General features: G+C 41.5%; 1 protein-coding gene across 1 annotated transcript; it reads left to right on the forward strand.

Annotated features, from left to right (window-relative positions):
* The first annotated feature begins 287 nt into the window (after positions 1–287).
* On the forward strand, positions 288–10719 carry LOC106098324 (macrophage mannose receptor 1). Its single transcript, XM_025906620.1, has 6 exons — positions 288–666; positions 1109–1426; positions 1529–1620; positions 1778–1930; positions 9439–9772; positions 10513–10719. The coding sequence occupies exons 1-6, from the start codon at positions 336–338 to the stop codon at positions 10659–10661; spliced, it is 1377 nt and encodes a 458-aa protein (XP_025762405.1). The 5' UTR covers positions 288–335; the 3' UTR covers positions 10662–10719.
* Positions 10720–23191: the final 12472 nt, after the last annotated feature.

The following is a 23191-nucleotide window of genomic DNA, read 5'->3' on the forward strand; positions in this document are numbered from 1 at the left end:
AGGCGTTCAAAATGATGAAAGGCATTGCAGTTATGATAGTCCTATCAGGTCAGTGTTATTTTTTTTCTATAAATCTCTAAACTGTACATGTATTTTGATGTGAATCCATGCCTGGGAAGGACAGCATTTAAAAATTTAATTAAAAAATTTATAATGTAATGTGGAATGTGTAAACTGTATATGTGAATTGAAATTGCAGATGAATTAATGAACCTCTGTTTTGACATATGTCAAATACTGTATGAAGTGTGCTGGAAAATATCTTTATCGTTAACACAGGACTGTGTTTCCTACCTGCATGTTTACCTCACATCTATCACCTTGTTCAAATTCCAATGAAGTGGATTCAAGCTCAAAATTACTGCAGGAAGACATACACCAACCTGGCGACTGTACATAATGCTCAGGACTTTGCCGAACTCAGTGAAGTCATAGGATCATCAGGTTATTTATGGTTTGGACTTCAACCTGACACAGAAGCATGGGAATGGTCTCTGGAGAACCAGGATCACTATGATGAAGGAGAGGCTGACTTCAGGATGTGGAATAATGGTGAACCCAGTTATGGAATAAGCAGCTACATGGCTTGTGTGGCAATGCTTCAAAATGGGAACTGGGATGACCAGTTGTGTGAAAACCTGTTACCATTCTACTGCTACAACAAAAGTAATGAAAAAAAACCTAATGTGTGTTATCATTATTATTACTATCAATTATTCCCTTTAAGGTTGTGTTTGCAGCCGTAAAGGAAATCGTTGCTGAACTTCTTTGGAAATCTTATATGTTATCAATGATCCAATCAAAAATTAACCTTAAAAATCTCAATGTGTCTTTTTTCACATCTTCAAAGGGACTAAAATACAAAGAAAAAATGAAAAGAAGGAAAAATGCACATGGTGTTCATTTTCAGAATCACCAAAAGAGATTCTATTTGGAACAGAGCCAGATCATTTGAAATTATATTTTAACTCTGCTATAGTCCTGGTTTAACTAACACAATTAAATAATTGCAGTTTTACACCATGCTGAGAAATTACAACATGGTTTCAATTACTTGTTTGGATATTTGTAATGACTTTGGAGTAAAACACTGTTTAAATGTTTTCAGAGACATCAAGTTTCACCTTTGTGGGTGTGAGTAAGTCCTGGGGGGATGCTCAAAGCCACTGCAGGGACCACTACACTGACCTGGCCAGTGTGAGGAACCAATCTGAGAGTCAACAGCTGAAGGCAATTGCAACTTCTACCGCTTGGATCGGCCTCTACAGAAACTCCTGGAAGTGGTCAGATGGGAGCACATTTTCATTTACCAACTGGTTTTCCAATTCACCGTCCACGGTAGTGACATCTTCTTGTGGTGCTTCATCCTCTGTGAACTGGGTCAACTCTAATTGTATATATACCCGTAAATTTGTCTGTTTCACTGGTGAGTTCTGCTCTCCGTTTTTAAAAGCAAGCTAATGTTCACAGAACTCGTTAATCTTTAATTGATACAGCTCAGTTTTAATTTATTTTGCTAATGAAACAGCTGTGTCTATGAGGAAGGTGTTGAAAGTGCAGCTGAAGACAACTAATACTGCTGTGGATATGGAGGGACTGAAAGAGAACATCTTGGAAAAGGTAATTATATCTGAGTGTGAAGCAATACTTCACCATTATAATAAAAAATGCTACATGTAGTTCTGTTATTTCTATTTCAATTTCTGTTTATTTTTATTACATTTCTGCCAATATTTACAGTTATAATTGACTAAAGTGAGGTGTTTGTGTTTCACAGTTCAGTCAGAGATTGAATGAGCACAGCCCGAATGAAGAATTCAAGCTAAGATGGTTGAAGGAGCCTGATGGGAAGACCTTCAACAAGGACGACGAGAAAGAATTAGACAAGAGTTCTGGCCAGGATCAGCAGCCGACCGTATGCAACCAAGTCTGACAGCGAGCCTAGATAAAGGCAGTGGTTGGATTTTTTTATGAGCTACCACTTCACAGTTTAACATTTTAATTAAGCAGCATTATAATTTCACAGTGCTACCTTTACAGTAATTGACTGTTTGTTTAAATTTGGCCTCTGGAACAGGTAAAATATCATTCATAGTTGGATAGGTTCTGCTCAGTTGTACACAAATCCTTTTTTTGTATAGCTTGACAGCTGTGTCTTAAGAAACTTCATAGTTCATAATAAATTAGCTAACCTGTGTGTGTGCCTCATATGTATATCCTGTGAGTTTTAGTCAATGTCACATCTTTGTTAACATATTGTGTGTAAGCTGGTGTATTTTTCTCTGCTGTGCTGACCAATTTAGTTCAATTTTGGCTGTTTGTTGTTGTCTGTTGGGTGCAGCAGGTTCTGCAATTGTTTCAAGGATCGGGATGACTGTTGGAATCCTACCACAAACCAAATAAATCCTTCGCTGTCTGTCTGATGAGGAAAGCCCAGTGATGCCGAGCCTCACATAGGGAGGCTCGGCATCACTGGGCTTTCCTCATGGAGCTCATAGCAGCCACCTATGCTAAATTCAGCAGCTCTGCCTAACATTCATCTCACTATTGAGATGTTAGCCGATAACTTCTGAAACACTTTTGAAGAACTTTTACGAAGCTTTGCTTCAGTAACCGAGGCAGTTTCTGCTGCTAATCAAGACAGCGTCAGCTTTTTTCTTTTTATCTTCCAGTTACTGGTAACAACACGCGATGCTAACGCACAACTTCCTGATCTTCAAAATAAACATCATTACTTATTGTAACAATAAATCATTAAAATAAAATAAATGAAAAAATGATTTTATAATTAAGCAAATCACTTACAAATCTTACAGTCTAACAGACATGTGCAGATCAACAATGGATAATATATAGAGTGGAAGAGCGTACGACCGTGCAGCGTTTAAAGCGTGGAAGTACTGACCTTACTTTGAGTTTGAATCCATAAAAAGTGACAAAAACAGTAGCGTCCGCTGTACACTGCGTGGGAAGAAAACTTCTTTTTACACCAAAAAAACACCCAAACTTCTGAGCAAGTACCTAGGACACTGCCGGAATGTGAAATTCACAGAGAAACCCCCGGATCCCCCCAGTGACATGACCGCTGCTGCACCGGGCAAACCTCTACCTGATCCACTCCTGGTAAACAGGTGACACTAGATTTAAGAACAACAGGAGTCTGCCGCTGAGTCTTTGATTTTATTTACTTTCTGCTGTGTTTTACTTGCATTTATTTGGAATATGCAGAAAATAGGTTTAAATGTTAAACAAATTTCTTCAAGTCAAAGACTGTTGCATATAATCTGATTTTTGCTTGATGCAATGTGCATAAACTTAAAAGATTAAAACTAATAAAACAATTTTTAAAGAGAATCTTTTCATTTGATTACATTTTATATGATGGATTATACAGAAAAAGTAGAATTGCACTGAAAGGTCTATTGCTTTATATTCAGGTTGGGTATCATGTTTTTAAAATGTAACTAAGTAAATAAGTAAATAATTACATTTGAAAATAAGTATTTAGTAAATTAACGGGATTATTTTTTTTTGAGAAGTAATCAGTAATTAGTTACTAATTACTTTTTTCAAGTAACTTGACCAACACTGCTTCTGCGCTTTTCCTGCTAGACCTCAGTGTTGTGTACAATCCAGTGGAACCAGCTTCCAGTTTGGATTCTGGAGACAATACTCTCTACTTTTAAGATTGGGCTGAAAACTTTCCTTTTCGACAAAGGAATACTGAATGTATGTGGTAATGTCAGTAAAAAATACATTCATTTATACAGTACAGTGTACCTACAGAGGGTGAAACTACAGAAGGTTTATTCTTTTTTTTCCCTCTGTCCCGTGTGATTCTTTAGCCATCAGAATTAGTCTGAAGGCCAAGAAAGATGCCCAACGGATTTATTTTACCAAGTGGATCATCACAGCCTTTGTTATTATAATTTATTTATTTTATTTTATTTTTAGTTGTTACAGATGGACAGACATGACTGAGGATAGGAAAGAGAGAAAGAAAGAAAGGGAGGGAGGGAAAGAAAAACAAAGGGGAAGAGGGACAGTTAGGAAGGGCACTTAAAAAAAATCACCTGGATCACCTGTTGAGAGAAGAAAAAAGAAAAAAAAGAGAAAACAAGCAAAAAAGAGCAACATAATAAACACAACGCTATCGCAATAATTTAGCTAAGTGTAAATAACAGTAAATACTAAATATTGAATGGTATTGTGCAGCACGCAAGACTGATGATGTTACCCTTTTTCCTTTGGTGGAGACAAGCAGACCGCCCCTGGCTCTGCAGTATCAGGGAGGCTCCTCCTCCCAGCCCCTCTGTCTCGATGGCTAACAGAGAACGGGGATGTGTGAAGACCCCATACCTACTTCCATCCACTCATATGTAGTGTTGCTGCGTGCTGTTCTAAAGTGCATTTAAAACTTATGAAATGTATTTTCTTACTAAGCATATAATCAGAGCTGAATCAGGTAACCCTAAATTTCCCCCTAAGGCTTCCCATGATGATGCATTTAACTCAAGATGGTGCAGGGCCTGTATGAGAACACTGATATAAAAGGGTGTACAGGGTGGGCCATTTATATGGATACACCATAATAACATGGGAATGGTTGGTGATATTAAAGTCCTGTTTGTGGCACATTAGTATATGTGAGGGGGCAAACTCCTCAAGATGGGTGGTAACCATGGTGGCCATTTAGAAGTCGGCCATCTTGGATACAACTTTTGTTTTTTCAATAGGAAGAGGGCCATGTGACACATCAAACTTATTGGTAATGTCACAAGAAAAACAATGGTGTGCTTGGTTTCAACGTAACTTTATTCTTTCATGAGTTATTTACAAGTTTCTCTTTGTTCACAGCCATTGACATGTCGAAGAGGTTAACACGTGAGGAGCGGATCGAAATTGTGTTGATATCTGGTGAACGCAGTAACCAGGTCATTGCAGCAGATTTCAATGCAAGACACCCTACGAAACCACCCATCTCCCATGCTACAGTTAGCAAACTGCTTGCTAAGTTTCGTGAAACTGGTTCAGTGTTGGATTTGCCAAAATGTGGACGCAAGAAAACTGTCACTAAACTGTCACTAATGAAGAAACAGTGACTCTCTGTCTTATTTTCCAGAGAGTCACTGACCACACACTGTCTCACCTCTTTTAAATCACTACTCAAAACCCATCTGTTTCGAATTGCATACACCTGATCTGTCTTAGGCCATTTTTACCTTGCTCGGTTTTTATATTTGCTTTTATACTTTTATGACTGTTTATGTCTAAATTTTATCTACCATGTTTGCTATATATACATTTTTAAAAAAAAATGTTTTTTACGGTATTGTTTACCTGCTACTGTAAGGTGACCTTGAGGGTCTGAAAGGCGCCTTTAAATAAAATGTATTATTATTATTATTATTATTATTACTTAGATTTTATTTTGATATGATAATGCATTCAAAATGCCCAGTGATCTAAACTGTGTACTTATAATTTAGATTGGCTGTTTTTCAAAGGGTATAAAAATAACAAGAAAATAATATTTAATCAGTTTACAAAGATGTAAACTTCTTCAGATGAATGAGCATGAGAATTGTGACAGTTAGACAAAAGAAGCAAAAAGACATCAGTCCACATCAGACAACAGTCTGTGTCTCTATTTCTGATAATATTGGATGCAAGATGATAGGATCCAACTGTGCCAGCCAGCAGTCTGGTGTATGAGGGTGTGTAGTTAACACACTTTCATAACACTATGACTACTTAATAAACAGGTGACGTGTTGTGGCACAGCTGGGTCCTATCATCATGCATCCTATATTCTTGCAGTAGCTACCTGAGGGACAGAAGAGGAGACCGGTTGCTGAGCGTGGGTCATACTTGCTAGTGTCTCATTTAAAGCATATATATATTATTTGTATCAAAAAACAAACAAAAAATGGCAGCATGCATGTATATTCTTAATCACATTCACAGTGTTGACGAATGTTGGTAGCCCACTTGCCCTTCTTTGAGACCCCATCAGATGCTTTTTTCGTTTATATCAGCAGGCACACCTCTATCAGTCTTTCTCTTCCACTATCTAGCTATGATGCTGTAAAAGTACATGTATGAGTATATGTCAAATCAAAAAACTATTCACACTTTAAGGAAGGGGATGGTTGAACATATGTTACAACACACCCCAGCCCTGTAAGTCATTGTGTCACTAACTGCATCAGCATAGTGGGTTAAAATTAACAGGCCATCACAGTTTGTCTAAGAAACTAAAATTTAATATAGTGTAAGTTATAATTTTTGTATCTGCAGTTGTGTAACAGTTTTGTTCTTTCGTCAAAATTATTTTTTTTCTCAATGAAATCAACATGCAGTTGCTTGCAGCCATGACAACCACCATGTGAAATCAGGAATGAAAGTGAGTAAACACTTAAATGATAATATGACTCCTATATCATGCCTGATTGGTGGGATTGGTGATGTTAAAACTCTGTGTTACATCCATACGTCTCCCCTACAGAAAATAAAACACGAACTAGAAAAGATATAAAGCAGCCATGCACATGCAATATAATCTGAATTATTATTCCAGCTGCCACAAGCAGAAAAGATTTTCAAAAAAAAGGGTGAACTGAGATTTTATTTGACATGAGTTTAGCAGTAGCACTATCTAAACAGGGTTCAACATGGTTTTGGAGACAAAAACAGATGTCATGACTGTGCTTTCAAATGTGGGTTTCAAGTGGGATCTATTTATTTAAATATTGGCCTTACCTAAAGGGGGATATATTTTCCTAAACAAATTAATTTGGTTGACTTAATTCCTTTACCTTCCCCAGATACCTTGAAAAAAACACACAACAAAAAACACTAAGACTACAAAACCTTTACATACACAAATGACAAATTACTTATTTCCACTGCTTGTTTAATATGGAACATTTAAACTTCATATACTAAATCAAATATGAAGCACTATATATTTGTTTTTTGTTTTGTACCAACACTGCTGACGGTCATTGTTCAATAATTATTATAAGATGTAGTGGCAAGAAAATAAAACACCGAGCATCCTCTTTCTTCATCTTTATGTCAATGAGCAATCCATCCATTTACAACACCAATGACACCAGTATACCAGACTGAAACATAATGCTTCGCCTGTTTTCCTGTGCTTACAGTAACAGTGGTGGAAGTAGTTCTTTTATTCTCTGGTGAATTGTAAGTTTGCTCAGTCACAAAGAAATGAACAGTCTCTAATTTCTATGGTAGTTTTAATGGCCATTTTAATTATTCTGTCATTTTAATGGAGAGAGACAGAATATCAACCAAAAATCCAGAAAAAAATCACATAAAAGTTATAAATTGATTAGCATTCATATAGTATTTGATCACTTACACCCCAGACAGAACTCGACCCCCTGCCTCTGGTAAGCACAAATGTAACAAACATCAGAGGTCTTCTGTGGGCTTTCTGGTAATATGAAATTGTGTAATGTTAATTTAATGCTATATTTAAATCTCACTGGAGTCTGATTCTTGCATCAGCTTATATAGGTGTCCTGCCTCCTTCCTACTGGCCCACACTACTGTTGTGGAGAGCTGCAGGACTAAAAGCCTATGAAGACAAAAAAAAAAAAAAAAAAAAATTGAACAGAACAAAATTCAGCTTATTGGTGCAGCCTCCACATCCATGTGGAAGTTTGCGGAAATTAATTTCCCACCCATTTCCTATTATATTATTAATTCGCATTAATTAATCTTATGGTGAATATTTGTATTTATGGAAAAAAAGAATGCAATGAGTGGAATGCAGATTTTCTTAAATGTAATATTTCCATTCACTACCAGTCAGAGGGAACTATTTCTCTTTACATTTATTCATCATTCAACTTCATCTTCTGTGTGTGTGTGTGTGTGTGTGTGTGTGTGTGTGTGTGTGTGTCTGCCACAATACCAACACTGACAATAATATGAATAATAAATTAAATTAAGGAAATAAAACAAAAAGAACACAAAGAGGACCCTACAGAGAGTCTATACTGCTCTTCTTGGCAAAGCAATTGTGTTTGGCTCAACAAAGGTTGCAGATGATGATTCTGCTTGCTAAAACTGCCAGATAGGGCAGGTTAAGGAGAAAAAAAAAAAGAGTACAAACATTTTTGCACTATTTCACTGCTGTGACACGCATTTAAAGTGGCTGGAATAATGCTTAAAATATTCAAATGTAATTCAAAAACTACCTGGCTCATTCTCCACCTCTTCATGTCATCCTTTTCTAGGACAGAAGACACGTGGTAATATAAACACAGTTCCAAACACATGACAAGGGAAGAGGCTTAAAGCGTGTTTCAGCTGTTTGCTAGATGCTGGAGCTCACGTATTTGACTTATTCTAGGTAAGTACAAATGTAACAAACATCAGAGGTCTTCTGTGGACTTTTTGGTAATGTGTAATTGTGTAATGTTCATTTAATGTTATGTTTATATTTCGCTGGAGTCTGATGTTTGCCTCAGTTTACATAGGTGTCTTGCCTACTTCCTGCTGGCCCATGCTGCTATTGTGGAGAGATGCAGGAATAAGCCTATAAAGACCAAAAAAATAAAAAAATAAAAAATACTGAACACTTATTGGTGCAGCCCTCCACAACCATGTGGAAGTTTGGGAAAGTTAATTCCCCACCCACTTCCTATTACATTATTAATTAGCATTAATTAATCTGATAGCGAATATTTATATTTATGGAAAAAAAAAGTATAGAATGCAATGAGTGGAACGCAGATTTTCTTAAATTAAGTATTTCCATTTGATGTCACTACCAGTCAGAGGGAATTATATCCATTTATTTATCATTTAACATCATCTACTGTGTGTTATTTAGAAGAAAACATTAACTTTTCCTTTTTTAAATAAAAAACATTAAGTTTTACTACCAACTTTCATGGATTTTATTTAAAATGTATTATGTAATGAGTAAGGTCTGTGGTCTCGTATCTTGATCTCAACACTTTTCCTGCCACAGAAAATCACCAACAAACAGACACTTATCAACTCAAGGTATATGTGAACCATCCAACAGTACATCATGAAACAGAATACAGTGCTGATGATGGTCCTGTCAGGTCAGTGTGAATCATTTATTTCCAAAATTCTATGAAATAAAAATTTGTTAAAAATGGGTTAGTACATCAATGAGTAACTTTTGTTGAGGTTTAAAGTGTGAAACAAAGTCTTTGTTCATTATTATACAAGCCTCTCTTAATTTTGCCACTATGAACAAACATTAACAAACTACTATATAATGTCTCATATTCAATAGTTTATGAGGATCCAGAAACTGTATGATTTGCATTTGACATGAAATGCTTCAAAGTGAGTATCTTTATTTTTACCACAGGACTGTGTTTCCTGCCTGCCTGTTTTCCTCGACTCTACATACTTGTTTCACAGGCAAAAGACTGGAGCAGCGCTAAACAGTTCTGTAGGAATAAGTACACTGACCTGGCTTGTGTGCAAAATGAGCAAGACCTGGCAATGGTCAATAAACTTACAAAGGGACTTTACAGTGTTTGGATTGGACTCCAACCTGACATTGAAGCATGGAGGTGGTCTCTGGGATACCAGAATTATTATGTTGAAGGAGGGACTGAGTTCAGAATGTGGGCTAGTAATGAACCGAATGTTGGTCCAGGATACTACAAAGCATGTGTGGCAATGCTCCCAAGTGGGGAATGGACAGATCAGGCGTGTGGCGACACATACCCATTCATCTGCTACTACAAAAGTAACGAAAAAGAAGAAACTATCAGTTATATCATCATTAAGATTTTAGCTTTATGATCTTTGAATATCTGTAATTATACATAGCTTTAAAGCTAATATTAAGTTCTAGTCAGCCCTCTATGTTATTAAAAAATGACCATCGGGTCAGGTACTTCACACATTCCATGTTGTTTTATTAATAGTTACTCTGATCTTTCATTCATAATGTTTGTTCAAGGATTTTAAAAGCTTTAGTTTTGTAGAGGAAGGATTGAGGATTTAAGAGATTGAAGAGAAGATCATACTAAGGATGGAGGTGTTAGTCCTTATCAATAAATCTTTTATCAGAATAAAATCTGGTCAGAAAAACGACATTAAACTTAATCTAAATTACAAAAAAAGTTACTATATTACTATATCATGTTCAAACAGTGGTGGAGTTGCGATGTGGACCTGTATTCTGTCCAGCAGGGGGCAACTCCTGTGTTGCAATAAATAAATAAATAATCTACTTATTTAGTAACCAGAATATTTTAACATGAATGCTACATATATTGTAGTTAGCAGTCTAATCTGTTGTATTAGACTACTACCAAAACTTCTAGATGCCGTATGCGTATGTCTGTGACAGGTAACGCAGTTATTTTCCCAAATACCAAGAGTCCAAAAAAACAAAACACATTTACATGTTATACAGATATTATACAGATATTCATATATTCTTGGAGACTAACTGAATGAAACATTGTCACATATTTCCAGACACATCGAGCTTCATCTATGTGAATGTGAGTGAGACCTGGGAAAACGCTCAGAGCTACTGCAGGGTGAAGCACACAGATCTGGCCAGTGTGAGGAACCAGTCTGAGAATGAACAGCTGAAGATGATGTTGAACAATTCCCCCACGTAGATCGGTCTCTATAGAAATTCATGGATGTGGTCAGATGGGAGCGCATATTCATTCCCCAACTGGGCTCCCAACAAGCCATCGAGTAAACACAACTACTCCTGTGGCACCACATATTTAGAGAAGTGGCACAACAGTGCGTGTAATGGCTACAATTACTTCCTCTGTTACACTGGTGAGCTCTCCGTTGTTTTTGGCCACAATTTAACATTTACAGAAATTCTTGTACAATCTTTTATTCTGCAGTTTGATAACACCGCATTTTGTATAACAGCTGTCAAGGACCAGAGACTGTTTAAGGTAGAGCTGAAGACAACAGATGCCTCTGTGGACATGGAGGTGCTGCAGAACGACATCTTGGAAAAGGTAATTAAAACCTTGTCAATTAAAATAGAATGGCATTTTATATCAACAAACCAAAACAGACAAAACAAACAGACAAACAAACAAAAGATGGATCCTCATATTTTTTTCCCCACTAGCAGCAGCCTTAGGTAATGTATCCGTCAACATTATATCAAAACTTCTGTCACTCTCCCACAACTGATTGTGAAATTGTTAATGGATATTTACTGATAAACAGATGTTTAAAAATGCACTCTGTGAGAATAATAAATATGTTTCACAGTTCAATCAGAGGCTGCTGGAGAACGGTCTGAGTGAATTCACGCTGAGATGGGTGAAGCAGCTTGATGGACAACTCTTCCACAAAAAGGAACAAGAGGAGGAGAAAGAGGAGAATGAAGAGGAGATCTGTGCTGTCACACTGACACTTTGATTTTCCAGCATTCCCCAGCTTTTACTGTCTTGGCTCACTTATAACTAATATTGTACATTCTTCTGTTCTGTCATCTCTTAAAACTGCCATCAACTTTGGCTAACTGTGGTTTGTCCTAGCTCTCTGCCCTGTTCACTGAAAAAAATAACCTGTTTGATTATCAATAAAAAGAAATCTACATTAGTTGCAAGCAATAAAGTTATGTTTAGTCAACCTTAATTTTCTGTTTTATAAGTCCACAGTTTTATATGTTAAATGAACATGATTTTTATGTTACTTTTATGTTTTTTGTTCCTGTAAAGTCTTTACAGCTATTTAATGATAGTGTAACACAAAATGGTTATGTTCAAACTTTTTTTATGTTGAGTGTATGTATGTTTTTATGAGAGAGAAGACAAATACGCTCCAATTATAAGTTTTCACCATTTATTATTAAAATGGTTAGAATTTCAAATTAGTTTTACATGGCGCCATGGATCTCCTCTCTCTGGCTCAGAGACAAAAGGCTGCCGCACCCAGGCAGTAAACACTTTTTTATTGCATGTCACCAAAAGAGAGCTTTTCCAACCCCAGAAATTTATGTCCATGCTTCCTCTAGCGCAGTCAGGCTTAAAGTTTATACCTTCTGGTGCCTTCACTAGTGAGACTGACCCTCCCCCTCAAATTCTTAGAGAAGGGGGCTCCTCTCTGTTTATGTTTGTTAGTATCTGAGTATAGCAATCTACTTCTAATACTACTCTACAATTCTTAACTGTGTGCAATAAAGTATAAAACACAAACCTGTGATGCTAATTATGAGATATTAGCCTTAAAGATAAAAAAAATAAACCCCAACATGTATTTAGTTATCTTATGTTAAACCAATATAATTAATTTTAATAATTATATACTCTATTATTATAACTGTTAAACTGCTATTTAACATATTTTCAATATATCTATTTGACTTGGTGATCTCAAATTACACTTATAAATATTTGTTGGTGTACAGGCTGACATCTGCCAATGATAAATTAATTTTGTACATTCATATATTTTAACTAAACATATCTAAAAGGCAGTAAACAAAAACATACTTCTTTAACCAATTATCTGTATTTTCTCAGTTATTATACTGGACTTACACTTAACATAGTAAGCTTGTGAAACACAACACTGAAAAACCAAACTGCTCATCTCAAGCAAGATAAGGTGCAATGGTGAATTTACAATAGCAAAATGACTGATGTAGTAAATGGGACTCGGCCAAAGCAAAGCCTGCCTTTTAGCTCCAAGTCCAGCAACCATATTACCGTAAAAGTATCCTTCAACTCAAGAGAGTACAGAAGTACAGTGTTCATTAGTCCAAATAACATAGCAGCACTTATTTCAGAGTTTACTGTAAGACCAAAGGATACTCCTGATGTCCTCTGGTTGAGTAGTCAACATTCTCACTTAATTCTCCTCAGTGGATCTTTGGGTGTGAAATGAGTACACTGAAGCCTGTTTCACAAGTTTCTGGTCTGTATTAACCCAAAGCTGAGGACCACATAAGATGGTGGGCCAAAATGTTCTTTAGCTGGATTCGGTGAATGTCTCAGAGTCTAGGGAATTGAGTATGGCAATGGTGACACACCCTCGGGACTCAATTCACTGAAGTTCAGTAGTTTCCAAGAAGTGTATCCATAAACTGAAGCTTAATATTTGTGTTTAGGCTGCACTGCCTCTGTGTGTCTTTGTAAGTTCTGTAACACAGTGGTTCTCGAACTTCTCACAATGAGTACCACCTCATAAAATATATGGCTCTTAAAGTACCACCCTTATGAACAACATTAAAGTACAGTAGTATTGGCCTATTTGATACCATATACAGTTTACTCGAGACAATTTTATTTCTATATGAATGTTATAATAATATGTAATATTCTTTATTTTAACTGTTATAAACAGGATGTGACAAGTGATAATAATAACTACTGTACTGCATTCAAACATTCACAGCAGGTGGGATATCCGGTCTTTAAGTGATGACGTATGAACCCTGCTTCCGGTTCGAAAGTACTCTGTGTTTATTAAGGCTGTTGTGTTTCTTGTTCTATTTAATCTAAACAAGCCCCTAAAAACAGGCAGTGATCACTGTCGGCCTCTCTCGGTTTTTATTACCACTTTTCATTTTAAAGCTCAGTTTTTAAAACCTTATGATGTAACTACAGCCCAGCCCATGCAGCACTAAATTAATGACTCACCTCGTATTGTGGATGGATTATCTCAGTTGTTCTCCTGACTGAAGTTTGGTCTATTTACAGCATCCTGCCATGTGATTGCATTTGTCCCTAACCATCAGGAGACGTCACATTAACTTTTATCGAGTGGAAAAAAGTTCATCCTCCAGCATCACTCTGCTAATGTGTTTATATTATGCTAACCATAGTTGTGTAGCTAGCCACCACATAGCACATCATACCATCTAGCCCAGCTTCAGTAACCCTACAAACGTCACTGCTGTTTAGTTTCTGTGTTCATTTATGTCGGAAGTGATAACAGAGCTGTACGTTTAAATTTTTTAAGAAATCCCTCAGTCAGAACATGGTATATTATTTAATCTTAAATTTTTGGGGGGGAACTTCCCGCGTATCACTAGAGGGAGCCCACGTACCACCAGTGGTATGTGTACCACAGTTTGAGAATGACTGCTGTAACAGATCCAGGAAGTCTCTCTAGTTGTGGGGTATGAATCTATATTGAAATATTGATTCTTCTGAGACCAGATATTTATGTTCTGCAATCAATTCTCGTATTGAAATATCGATATTTTAGTAATTTGGGGTACATTTTTAGTTTATCATTAACAGCAACACAGTGGAAAGTAACAATATTATTCTGATACTCTAAATGATTGGTAGGAACTACTTTTTTTGCCTGTCATAGTGCTATGTAATATACAGCTCTATAAATGCAGATCTGGGAGGAAAAAGGATGACCAATGATTTTTTGAGCCATATTAATGACTCTTTGTAGTGTGCCATGGTGCAGCTGGAGAACCACATAGAGATAGGATATGTCACCCTTTCAATGCACCAACAGAAGACAGTCAGTCTTCAGTCAGCTCCCTCTTCAGGTCCATTTTTCTGAGGAGTCTCAGAAAATGGAGACGCTGTTGGGCCTTCTTTACAATCTTGGAGGTGTTTGAGCTGCATTGGAGGTCTGTGTCTATTTGCACTCCCAGGAACTTGAAGCTGGATACCCTTTCCATGCACTCTGTGTTGATGCAGATGGGCTGCAGCTTGGACTTCCTCCTTCTGAAGTCAACTACCAGCTCTTCCGTCTTTGTGGCATTAAGGTCCAAATTGTTGTCTGACAGCAATCTGACAGTCTCTGAACCTCAGCTCTACATGCCATCTTGTCACCCCCAGAGATGAGCCCCACCATGGTGGTATCATCCGAGAACTTAATGACTGCATTGTCTGGGCGGGTACTGACACAGTGATGTGTGTACAGAGTGTACAGTAGGGGACTTGTGGAGAGCCAGTGTTAAGGCTGAGGAAAGATGAGGCCCCACTCTAACTCTCTGTGCACAGTCAGAGAGAAAGTCTCGGAACCAGCAGCAGGTGGCAAAAGGAGTCTGATATTCCACAGTTTTTCTATCAGTCTGTCTGGAGGCATCGTATTAAAAGCAGAGCTAAAGCCTGGCATAACACCCCTGTTGTTCCAGGTGAGAGACAATGGTGTGGAGTGTTATAACAATGGTGTCTTCAGTTGATCTGTTAGCTCTGTATGTGAACTGGAGCGGGTGGAGTGTTGGTGGCAGGCAGGACATAATGTGGCATCAGACTAGTTTCTCAAAAGACCTCATTGTAACAGGTGTTAGAGCAACTGGTCAGTAGTCGTTGAGGCCATTAATGTTGGTCCGTTTAGGCAGTGGGACGATTGTGGCCGACTTTAGGCATGGCAGGATGCAGGACTGGGACAGTGGAGCATTGAAGATCTTAGTGAAGCCCCCGGCCAGCTGGTCTGCACATTCTTTTAGGACCCTCCCTGTCACCCCATCTGGACCAGTGGCCTTCCTGGGGTTCACTACCCTCAGTGTGCATCTCTTCTCAAATTCCTGCACCATGCTGCTGTCCGATGTTTGAGCTGCCTCTGGTCCCTTCACTTCAAAGTGTGCAAAGGAGCGGTCATCGCTCTGGCCCTCAGTCATCATGGTATTGCCAGGCTTGTAGTTGGTTAGGTGCTGAACTCTCTGCCTTACCTGTCGTGAATTGTTGTTGCTGAAGTGGTCTTTAATCTTCCTCTTGTGCACTGCCTTGACCTCTCTGATACCTCTTTTCAGATCAGATCAGATATGGTTGCACTGCACTGCATACTGTCACCGGATCTGAAAGCGGCGTCACGTTGCTTCAGCAGGACCTAGACCTCTTTAGTCATCCAAGGTTTCTCGTTGGAATACACCCGGAGATGTTTGTTCACAGTGACACTGTCGACACACAAGTTGATGTAGGAGAGCACAGATGTATTATGCTCCTCCAAGTCCTGGTGTTCAAACACACTCCAGTCTGTGTTTTCAAAACAGTCGTGCAGCTGATGTGATGCACCTTCTGGCCAGGTTTTCACAGTCTTTGTGGCTGACCGTGCTCTCCTCCTGACAGGAGTATGCAGGTGTTCAAATCTGGGGTATACTGACCATAAGTCAGCATGGTTAAAGTCCCCAGCTATGACATCCACTGTGTCGGGACAGGAGTTCTGCTGACTGCTTTTTGCTTTGTACAGCTCATCCATGGCCGAGTTAGCATTAGCATCAGGTGGTACATACACGGCTGTTACCAGGACGACAGTAAAATCACGAGTTATGTAGACGGCTCTTCATTTAGCAGTCAAATATTCCAAATCCAAATCCTAGGTTTTAGAGTAGCGCATTTAAAGTGGATTATATAAGCTAGGTACCATTAAAACACACAGGGTACTTGCAGTAAAACAGCAATTGTGCAATTGTACAAAAATGAAAGTACAACTCAAAATACCTCATACATAAGATAGATAAATAATAACATGTATCTGTAAAAATGTTTCTCAGCTGTATTAATTTTATTCAATCAGCCACAATTGTTCAGTATTGGGAAGGTTATTTTTAAAATGTATTCCACTACAGATTACAGAATACATGCCCCAAAATGTATTTTGTAATGTACTCCATTACGTTACTCAATAAGAGTAACGTATTCTGAATACTCTGGATTACTTAATATATTGTAACGATGGTTAAATGTTATGTTACAGTGACAGGTTGGTTACCTCTGCACGCTGTTGTTTCTTTAAGATACATGTTTGGTTGTGCTGCAGGAAAAAGGGGAGTTAATGTGTGCAGGAAGGGGAGGGGGGTTCCTTGTTGTTGTGTGACTATGTGGGGCAGCAGTGAGGGGTTGTACGAGAGCACTCTCCCCGGAGTTAACGGCCTGTTTGCCTGTGTCACTAATAAACAGACAAACTGAGATCAAAACGTCTGGTTCTTGAGAACGTTACACTGGTGTCAGAAGTGAAGAACGACCACCTGAAACGCCCGACACCCTGTTGCTGGCGACGCTGACCGTCACGAGACACGAGGATGTTGCCAGACAAGATTAAGAGGGAGACGGAGGAGAGGGAGGTTCGTCCACGCTCGCCTGCCCATAGAGTGAAGGAAACGGCGCTGCGGCTGTCTGCTGAGGCTGGATTTTTTCCAGGTCTGACTAGGCTCGGGACATTTTCGCACCGTGGCCGCGATTCCGGTGGGGGGGAGTCGACCTCACTTGGCGCGCCGTCACGTGATGTAAACACACATGGCGGCGCCAAGCAAGCTGCGGCGAACATAAAAACGCCTAAGTTCAGCGGCAAGACACCATGGGAAGTGTTTATTGCACAGTTCGAGCTGTTAGCTGTTGCAGCTGGCTGGTCTGAGGAACATAAAGCTCTCCAATTGGCTTTGTGCCTGTGTGAGGATGCAGCTGCATGCCTGCTGCTGCTGACCGAGGAGCAAAGGGGAGATTATAATGCTCTGGTTGGGGCACTTCAGAGACGTTTCGGGCAGTATAACCAACCGGTGCTACTGAGGTCGGAGTTCCACAACAGACGCAGATTGCTAGGAGGGCCCCTTCACATTCTGGCCCCTGAAGTCGAGTGTCTTTGCCGGAGGGCGTATGACAGCATGCCACCATCAGTGCAGGCGGAGTTAGCTTGGGACCAGTTCCTGCAGGTGGGAGTACACGGGCCAGGGAGAACGACATCCCCACACCACCGCCATTTCCACCCGGTGCGGTCATCGCTGTGGGCTGGACCCAGGTTGGCGACTTTTGCCATGTTCCAGTGATGATTGCGGGGGTGTCCTGTACGGCCCTTCTGGGCACGGGGTCCAATGTCCGACCCGATGTCGTCCCAACCAGAGCTGCTGTGCAACCAACTAATGTGCGACTTAAGACTGTGACCGGGGATCTGGCCCCAATTAGAGAGAGGGGAGTGTTCCAGTTTAAGGTGGGGGACCTCAGTGTGCCTTATGCTGCCTGGGTGGCTGACGTGCAGGACGCCTGCATCCTTGAGCTGGATTTTTTGTGAGCCATTGGTGGTGTGCTGGACTTGGGCAAAGGCTTCCTCATACTCCCTGATGGGAAGAAGGTGCGGCTTATTCCTCCCCCGGTCTGCCCAGCATCTGCCGCAGCATCCACCTCCACCTTGGAGACCCCCGCAGACCCGCCAGCAGAACAGCAAGCGGGGGAGGAGGAGAGGCTCTCAGCAGTGAGGAGCATCTGGTCAAAGAACTGTGAGGGGCTGACTCCACAGCAGCAAGAGAGTCTATGGCAGGTACTAAAAGAGTTTGGAGACATTTTTGCCCTGAAAGAAAGTGATGTTGGCTTGACACACTTGGTGGAGCACGTCACTGAGACCGGGGATGCCCAGCCTATTAAAGTGCGCCCCCGCCGCCTGCCCCTGGCTCATCAGGAGGCTGCTGACAGAGAGTTGTGTGAAATGATGAAGGCGGGCATCATAGAGCCATCTGATAGCCCATGGGCCTCCGCTGTGGTGATGGTGCCTAAGAAAACCAGCCCAAGGATGCGTTTCTGTGTGGACTACAGACCACTCAACAAAGTGACAAAAAAGGACTCTTACCCCCTTCCCAGGATTGACGAGTCTCTCGATTTAGTAGCCGGATCCTCCTGGTTCTCCACCCTTGACCTGCGGAGTGGCTACTGGCAGGTGCCATTGTCCCCTGAGTCCAGACCGAAGACAGCCTTCTGCACCAACAGGGGACTATGGCAGTTCAAAGTCCTGAGCTTTGGTCTTTGTAACGCTCCTGCTACCTTTGAGAGGCTGATGGACAGTGTGCTGGCTGGTGTCCCACGGCAATGGTGTCTGGTCTAGCTGGATGACCTTCTAGTACACGGGAGCTCCTTTGATGCTGCCCTGGATGCCCTGAGACAAGTGTTGGGGAGGGTGGCGGCTGCAGGCTTGAAACTGCACCCCGACAAGTGCCACTTCATGAGGAGGGAGGTGGAGTTTCTGGGCCACAAACTGGGTCAGGAGGGCATCAGCACTTTGGAGGAGAAAATTCACACCATTACTGAGTGGCCCACACCAGCGGACCAGAAACAGCTCAAAAGCTTCCTAGGACTGGCGTCTTATTACAGGAGGTTTGTGAAGGGCTTTTCCTCTATAGCTGCACCACTCTTCCGCCTGCTGCAGAAGGACCGTGACTTCATCTGGACCCAGGACTGTCAGCAGGCATTCAACACTCTCCGCAGATTGCTGACAGAGTCCCCAGTCCTCGCCCCCCCTGACCCCACCCTGCCTTTTGTCCTGGACACTGACGCAAGTAATGTGGAGCTGGGAGCTGTGTTGTCACAGGTTGGGCCGGACGGTGAGAAGGTGGTGGCGTACTTCAGTCGGGTCCTGAACAGGAGTGAGCGGTGCTACTGTGTCACACGACGAGAGCTGCTGGCCGTGGTGGCAGGGGTAAGACACTTTAAGTACTACCTGTGTGGCACGTCATTCGTTATCAGAACTGATCATGCTGCCCTCCAGTGGCTGATGTCTTTCAGGGAGCCAGAGGGACAGGTGGCTCGCTGGCTGGAGGAGCTCCAAGCCTTCAATTTCACTGTGGAGCACAGAGCAGGGACGCACTATTCTAACGCAGACGCCCTCTCTCGCCGCCCATGTGCTGCAGCTGGCTGCCGTTACTGTGAGAAGCGAGAGGAGACAGAGCGGGAACTCACAACAATGGATGGAGGAACACAGCTCAACCGCAGGGCTCTTCTGGTGGTGGATGCAGCGGAGTGGAGGGCACGGCAGGAACAAGACACTGACCTGCTGCCAGTCCTGCAGTGGCTGGAGAGGGAGGAGCGACCCCTTTGGGATGAGGTCACTGGGTTTTCCATCTGTACCAGGGGGCTGTGGGCCACGTTTACAGCTCTCAGGCTGAAGGAGGGGGTGTTGGAGCGTGCCTGGAAGGATCCTGCCACAGGGGAGGAGAGGTGGCAGGTTGTGGTGCCAAGGTCGCTGAGGTCAGCTGTGCTGGAAGCCTGCCATGGGAGCACTGGCTTCGGCCACTTTGGGGTCTCCAAGACCCTCCGCCGCCTCCGCCAGGGCTACTATTGGGGTCAGCAGTGGAGGGATGTGGAAGACTTTTGCCGCAGCTGTGATGCATGTTCCTCGCACAAAGGGCCACAGGACCAGTCCCGGGCTCAGCTTCAGCAGCAACCAGCTGGAGCTCCAATGGAGCGAGTAGCTGTGGACGTCATGGGCCCATTTCCTCGTACAGACAGAGGAAACCACAATGTCCTTGTGGCCATGGACTATTTTACCAAGTGGCCGGAAGCATATGCCATCCCAGATCAGGAGGCTGAGACTGTCGCTGATGTATTAGTGGAGGGGATGTTCAGCCGCTTTGGAACAGCAGAGACCCTCCACAGTGACCAGGGGCGTAACTTTGAGTCCAAGGTATTTGTTGCCATGTGCGAACGCCTGGGGATTAAGAAGACCCGCACCACCCCACTTCACCCCCAAAGCAATTGAACTAGTGGAAAGGTTTAACAGGACGCTGGCCCAGCAGCTAGCCATCCTTACCTCAGAACACCAACAGGACTGGGACTACCATCTTCCCCTTATCCTCATGGCCTACAGGTCGGCAGTGCAAGACTCCACCCAATGTACACCTGCCCTGCTCATGTTAGGGAGAGAGCTGAGAACTCCTGCCGAGTTGGCTTTTGGGAAGCCCCCGTACGCGCCAGAGGCGCCACCAGGCCGGGACTACGCAAGGGAGCTGCAGGACCGGCTGGATTCTGCACATTCCTACGCCTGGGAGCAGCTGGCGAAGGCAGGCCTGCGCCAAAAGAGGAATTATGACATCACCACTAAGGGGAGGCACTTCCGTGCTAGGGAGCTGGTGTGGGTCTACAGTCCAAAGAGAAAGAAAGGACGGTGCCCTAAACTGGATAGCAGCTGGGTGGGGCCCTGCAGTGTCCTGGAGCGAGTGGGGGAAGTTGTTTACAGGGTGCAGTTGCCTCCTAGAGGGAGGAAAGTGGCGCTGCACACTCCTTCCCTGAGGGACGTGTACAGAGCCCCCATGACCCTGCACAGAGGGACCCTCGGCCAGAGCTGCATTCCCCTCCCTCGGGCTCTCCACCTCAAAGCCCCAAAGCTCTGTGTACCCCCCAGGGGCTCAGGAGGTCAAGGAGGGAACGTAGACTACCCCCCGCCTCAGAGACTGTGTTGTTCCCTCGGGGACGAGGAACTTACTGCTGGGGGGGCAGTGTAACGATGGTTAAATGTTATGTTACAGTGACAGGTTGGTTACCTCTGCACGCTGTTGTTTCTTTAAGATACATGTTTGGTTGTGCTGCAGGAAAAAGGGGAGTTAATGTGTGCAGGAAGAGGGGGGGGGTCCTTGTTGTTGTGTGACTATGCGGGGCAGCAGTGAGGGGTTGTACGAGAGCACTCTCCCCGGAGTTAACAGCCTGTTTGCCTGTGTCACTAATAAACGGACAAACTGAGATCAAAACGTCTGGTTTTTCAGAACGTTGCAATATTATCAAGCGTTTTACAACTACATGAATGTGCGATTGCTGTGTGATTTATTACTATTCCTGAAGGTTACTCGCCATACCAATACCAACTAGATTTTTAAATCTTAATATAAAATGAGTAACAGTAGGGTGGACATTAGATAAGGCTGCACTTTTTGCAGCGATCTTGTATAGAAAGCTATTCCGCGCGTATGTAAAACAGGTCCGCGGCTCCGAACCAAGGGACCTCTGGCTAATACGTCGGGTTCTGTGTCGGGCTCGTAGCCGAAAACTAGCTTTACTTTGTTGTCTGGGTCAACTTTGCTAGTGAGAGACAGAGAGAGGCGTTGAAAGGCTGCTCCAACTGAACTTATTGTTTCGGAGGAAAACACGAACACAGTGTACAGTCGAGTCTTAATAGCTTACTTACAACTGGGCTCATCAGGCACTCTTTTTGGCTGCAGTGGTTATTATTATATTTGCATGCTTCCTAATCTCCTTCCATTTCTGCTTGGTGGCAACTCGTACTTTTCGACTCTCCTTTCTCTCCCTCCCTCGCTCACAGACACATAACGGGTATGGTAGTCCATTCTCCCTGCAGCACGGGCTACACCACCCATGAGGCTACATTCTTTAGGGCTATGCCTGTAACACTCTGCCTATTGCCTTCATATTAAATATTTTTTAAAAATATTTCTTCATGTCATTACGCAGTAGAGGTGACAATTGCCGCGAGATTGAGACACAGTTATTAGAGCCTCTTAATGCGAGTTTTGTTTGGGTTTCCACCGGCGTGGAATTACCAAAAATAGAGAGGGGACAGCCTAACACATGAAACAGGAAACACCGCCGTGTAATCCATTTATTTCAACAAAGTAACTGTATTCTGAATACCACCTTTTTAAACGGTAACTGTAACGGAATACAGTTACTCATATTTTGTATTTTAAATACGTAATGCCGGTACATGTATACTTCATAATTAAACAATAAGAACATGTAGTTTGATGTCTTCTTTCATTATGAAGTTATAATCTGATATACACCACTTTTGATTTTGATTTTTTTTTTAGTTTTATACAAAGTATTTGTATTTATACCAGCCTGAACTTTACTTGGCATCAGATCTCTGTTCTCTTCCATCTGAGCTTAGCAATGCCCTATCACTGGGTCTTTTTAAGAAACTTCTCAACTTTCAACATCTACTCTTATTGTTTATTGTTTATATACTTTTGCTTATCTAGACTATTTGGTAAAGCACCCTTGGGTTTCCTAAAAGGTGCTATCATCATTATTATTATCATTATTATTACTATTATGAAATCACTGAAATAATTTCAAATGATTTCATTACAAATGCAACAGCACAACAATAAGTGTTGCTATAGATGGTTTTGTGATGTCTAACCAAAAAAACTCATCTGAACATCTAATGACATTCAATTCAATAAGCAGTCAGTAGTACAGTTTTACATGTACAGTGGAGAAACAAACCAAAAAAAAGATTTCATCCATTAACATTATTAACATTATCTATTATGTTTTTGGTACAGTGTTGTTGTCTTTAAATATCATTTTCACTGTATCTCTATAAAATGGTTAGAAGAAGGATGTAATTATTCAAATATTTTCTTATTTTGGTAAACAAATATGGCTGACCTCCACCAAGCGGTCATGTTGTCCTTCACAAGGACAAAACCTTCATGCTGATATAAAGGACAAACATTCCAAATCAAGAGCAGCTCCTGAGA

This window comes from Oreochromis niloticus, linkage group LG4 (assembly GCF_001858045.2).
Source record: "Oreochromis niloticus isolate F11D_XX linkage group LG4, O_niloticus_UMD_NMBU, whole genome shotgun sequence".
NCBI classification, from domain to species: Eukaryota; Metazoa; Chordata; class Actinopteri; order Cichliformes; family Cichlidae; genus Oreochromis; species Oreochromis niloticus.

Excerpts from the sequence above, each read along its gene's own strand:
- LOC106098324 (XM_025906620.1), top strand. The coding sequence starts at position 336 with ATGAAGTGGATTCAAGCTCAAAATTACTGCAGGAAGACATACACCAAC. Across the intron at positions 1,621-1,777 it reads AAGAGAACATCTTGGAAAAG|TTCAGTCAGAGATTGAATGA; the intron begins GTAATTATATCT and ends TGTGTTTCACAG. Across the intron at positions 1,931-9,438 it reads CGACCGTATGCAACCAAGTC|GCAAAAGACTGGAGCAGCGC; the intron begins TGACAGCGAGCC and ends CTTGTTTCACAG.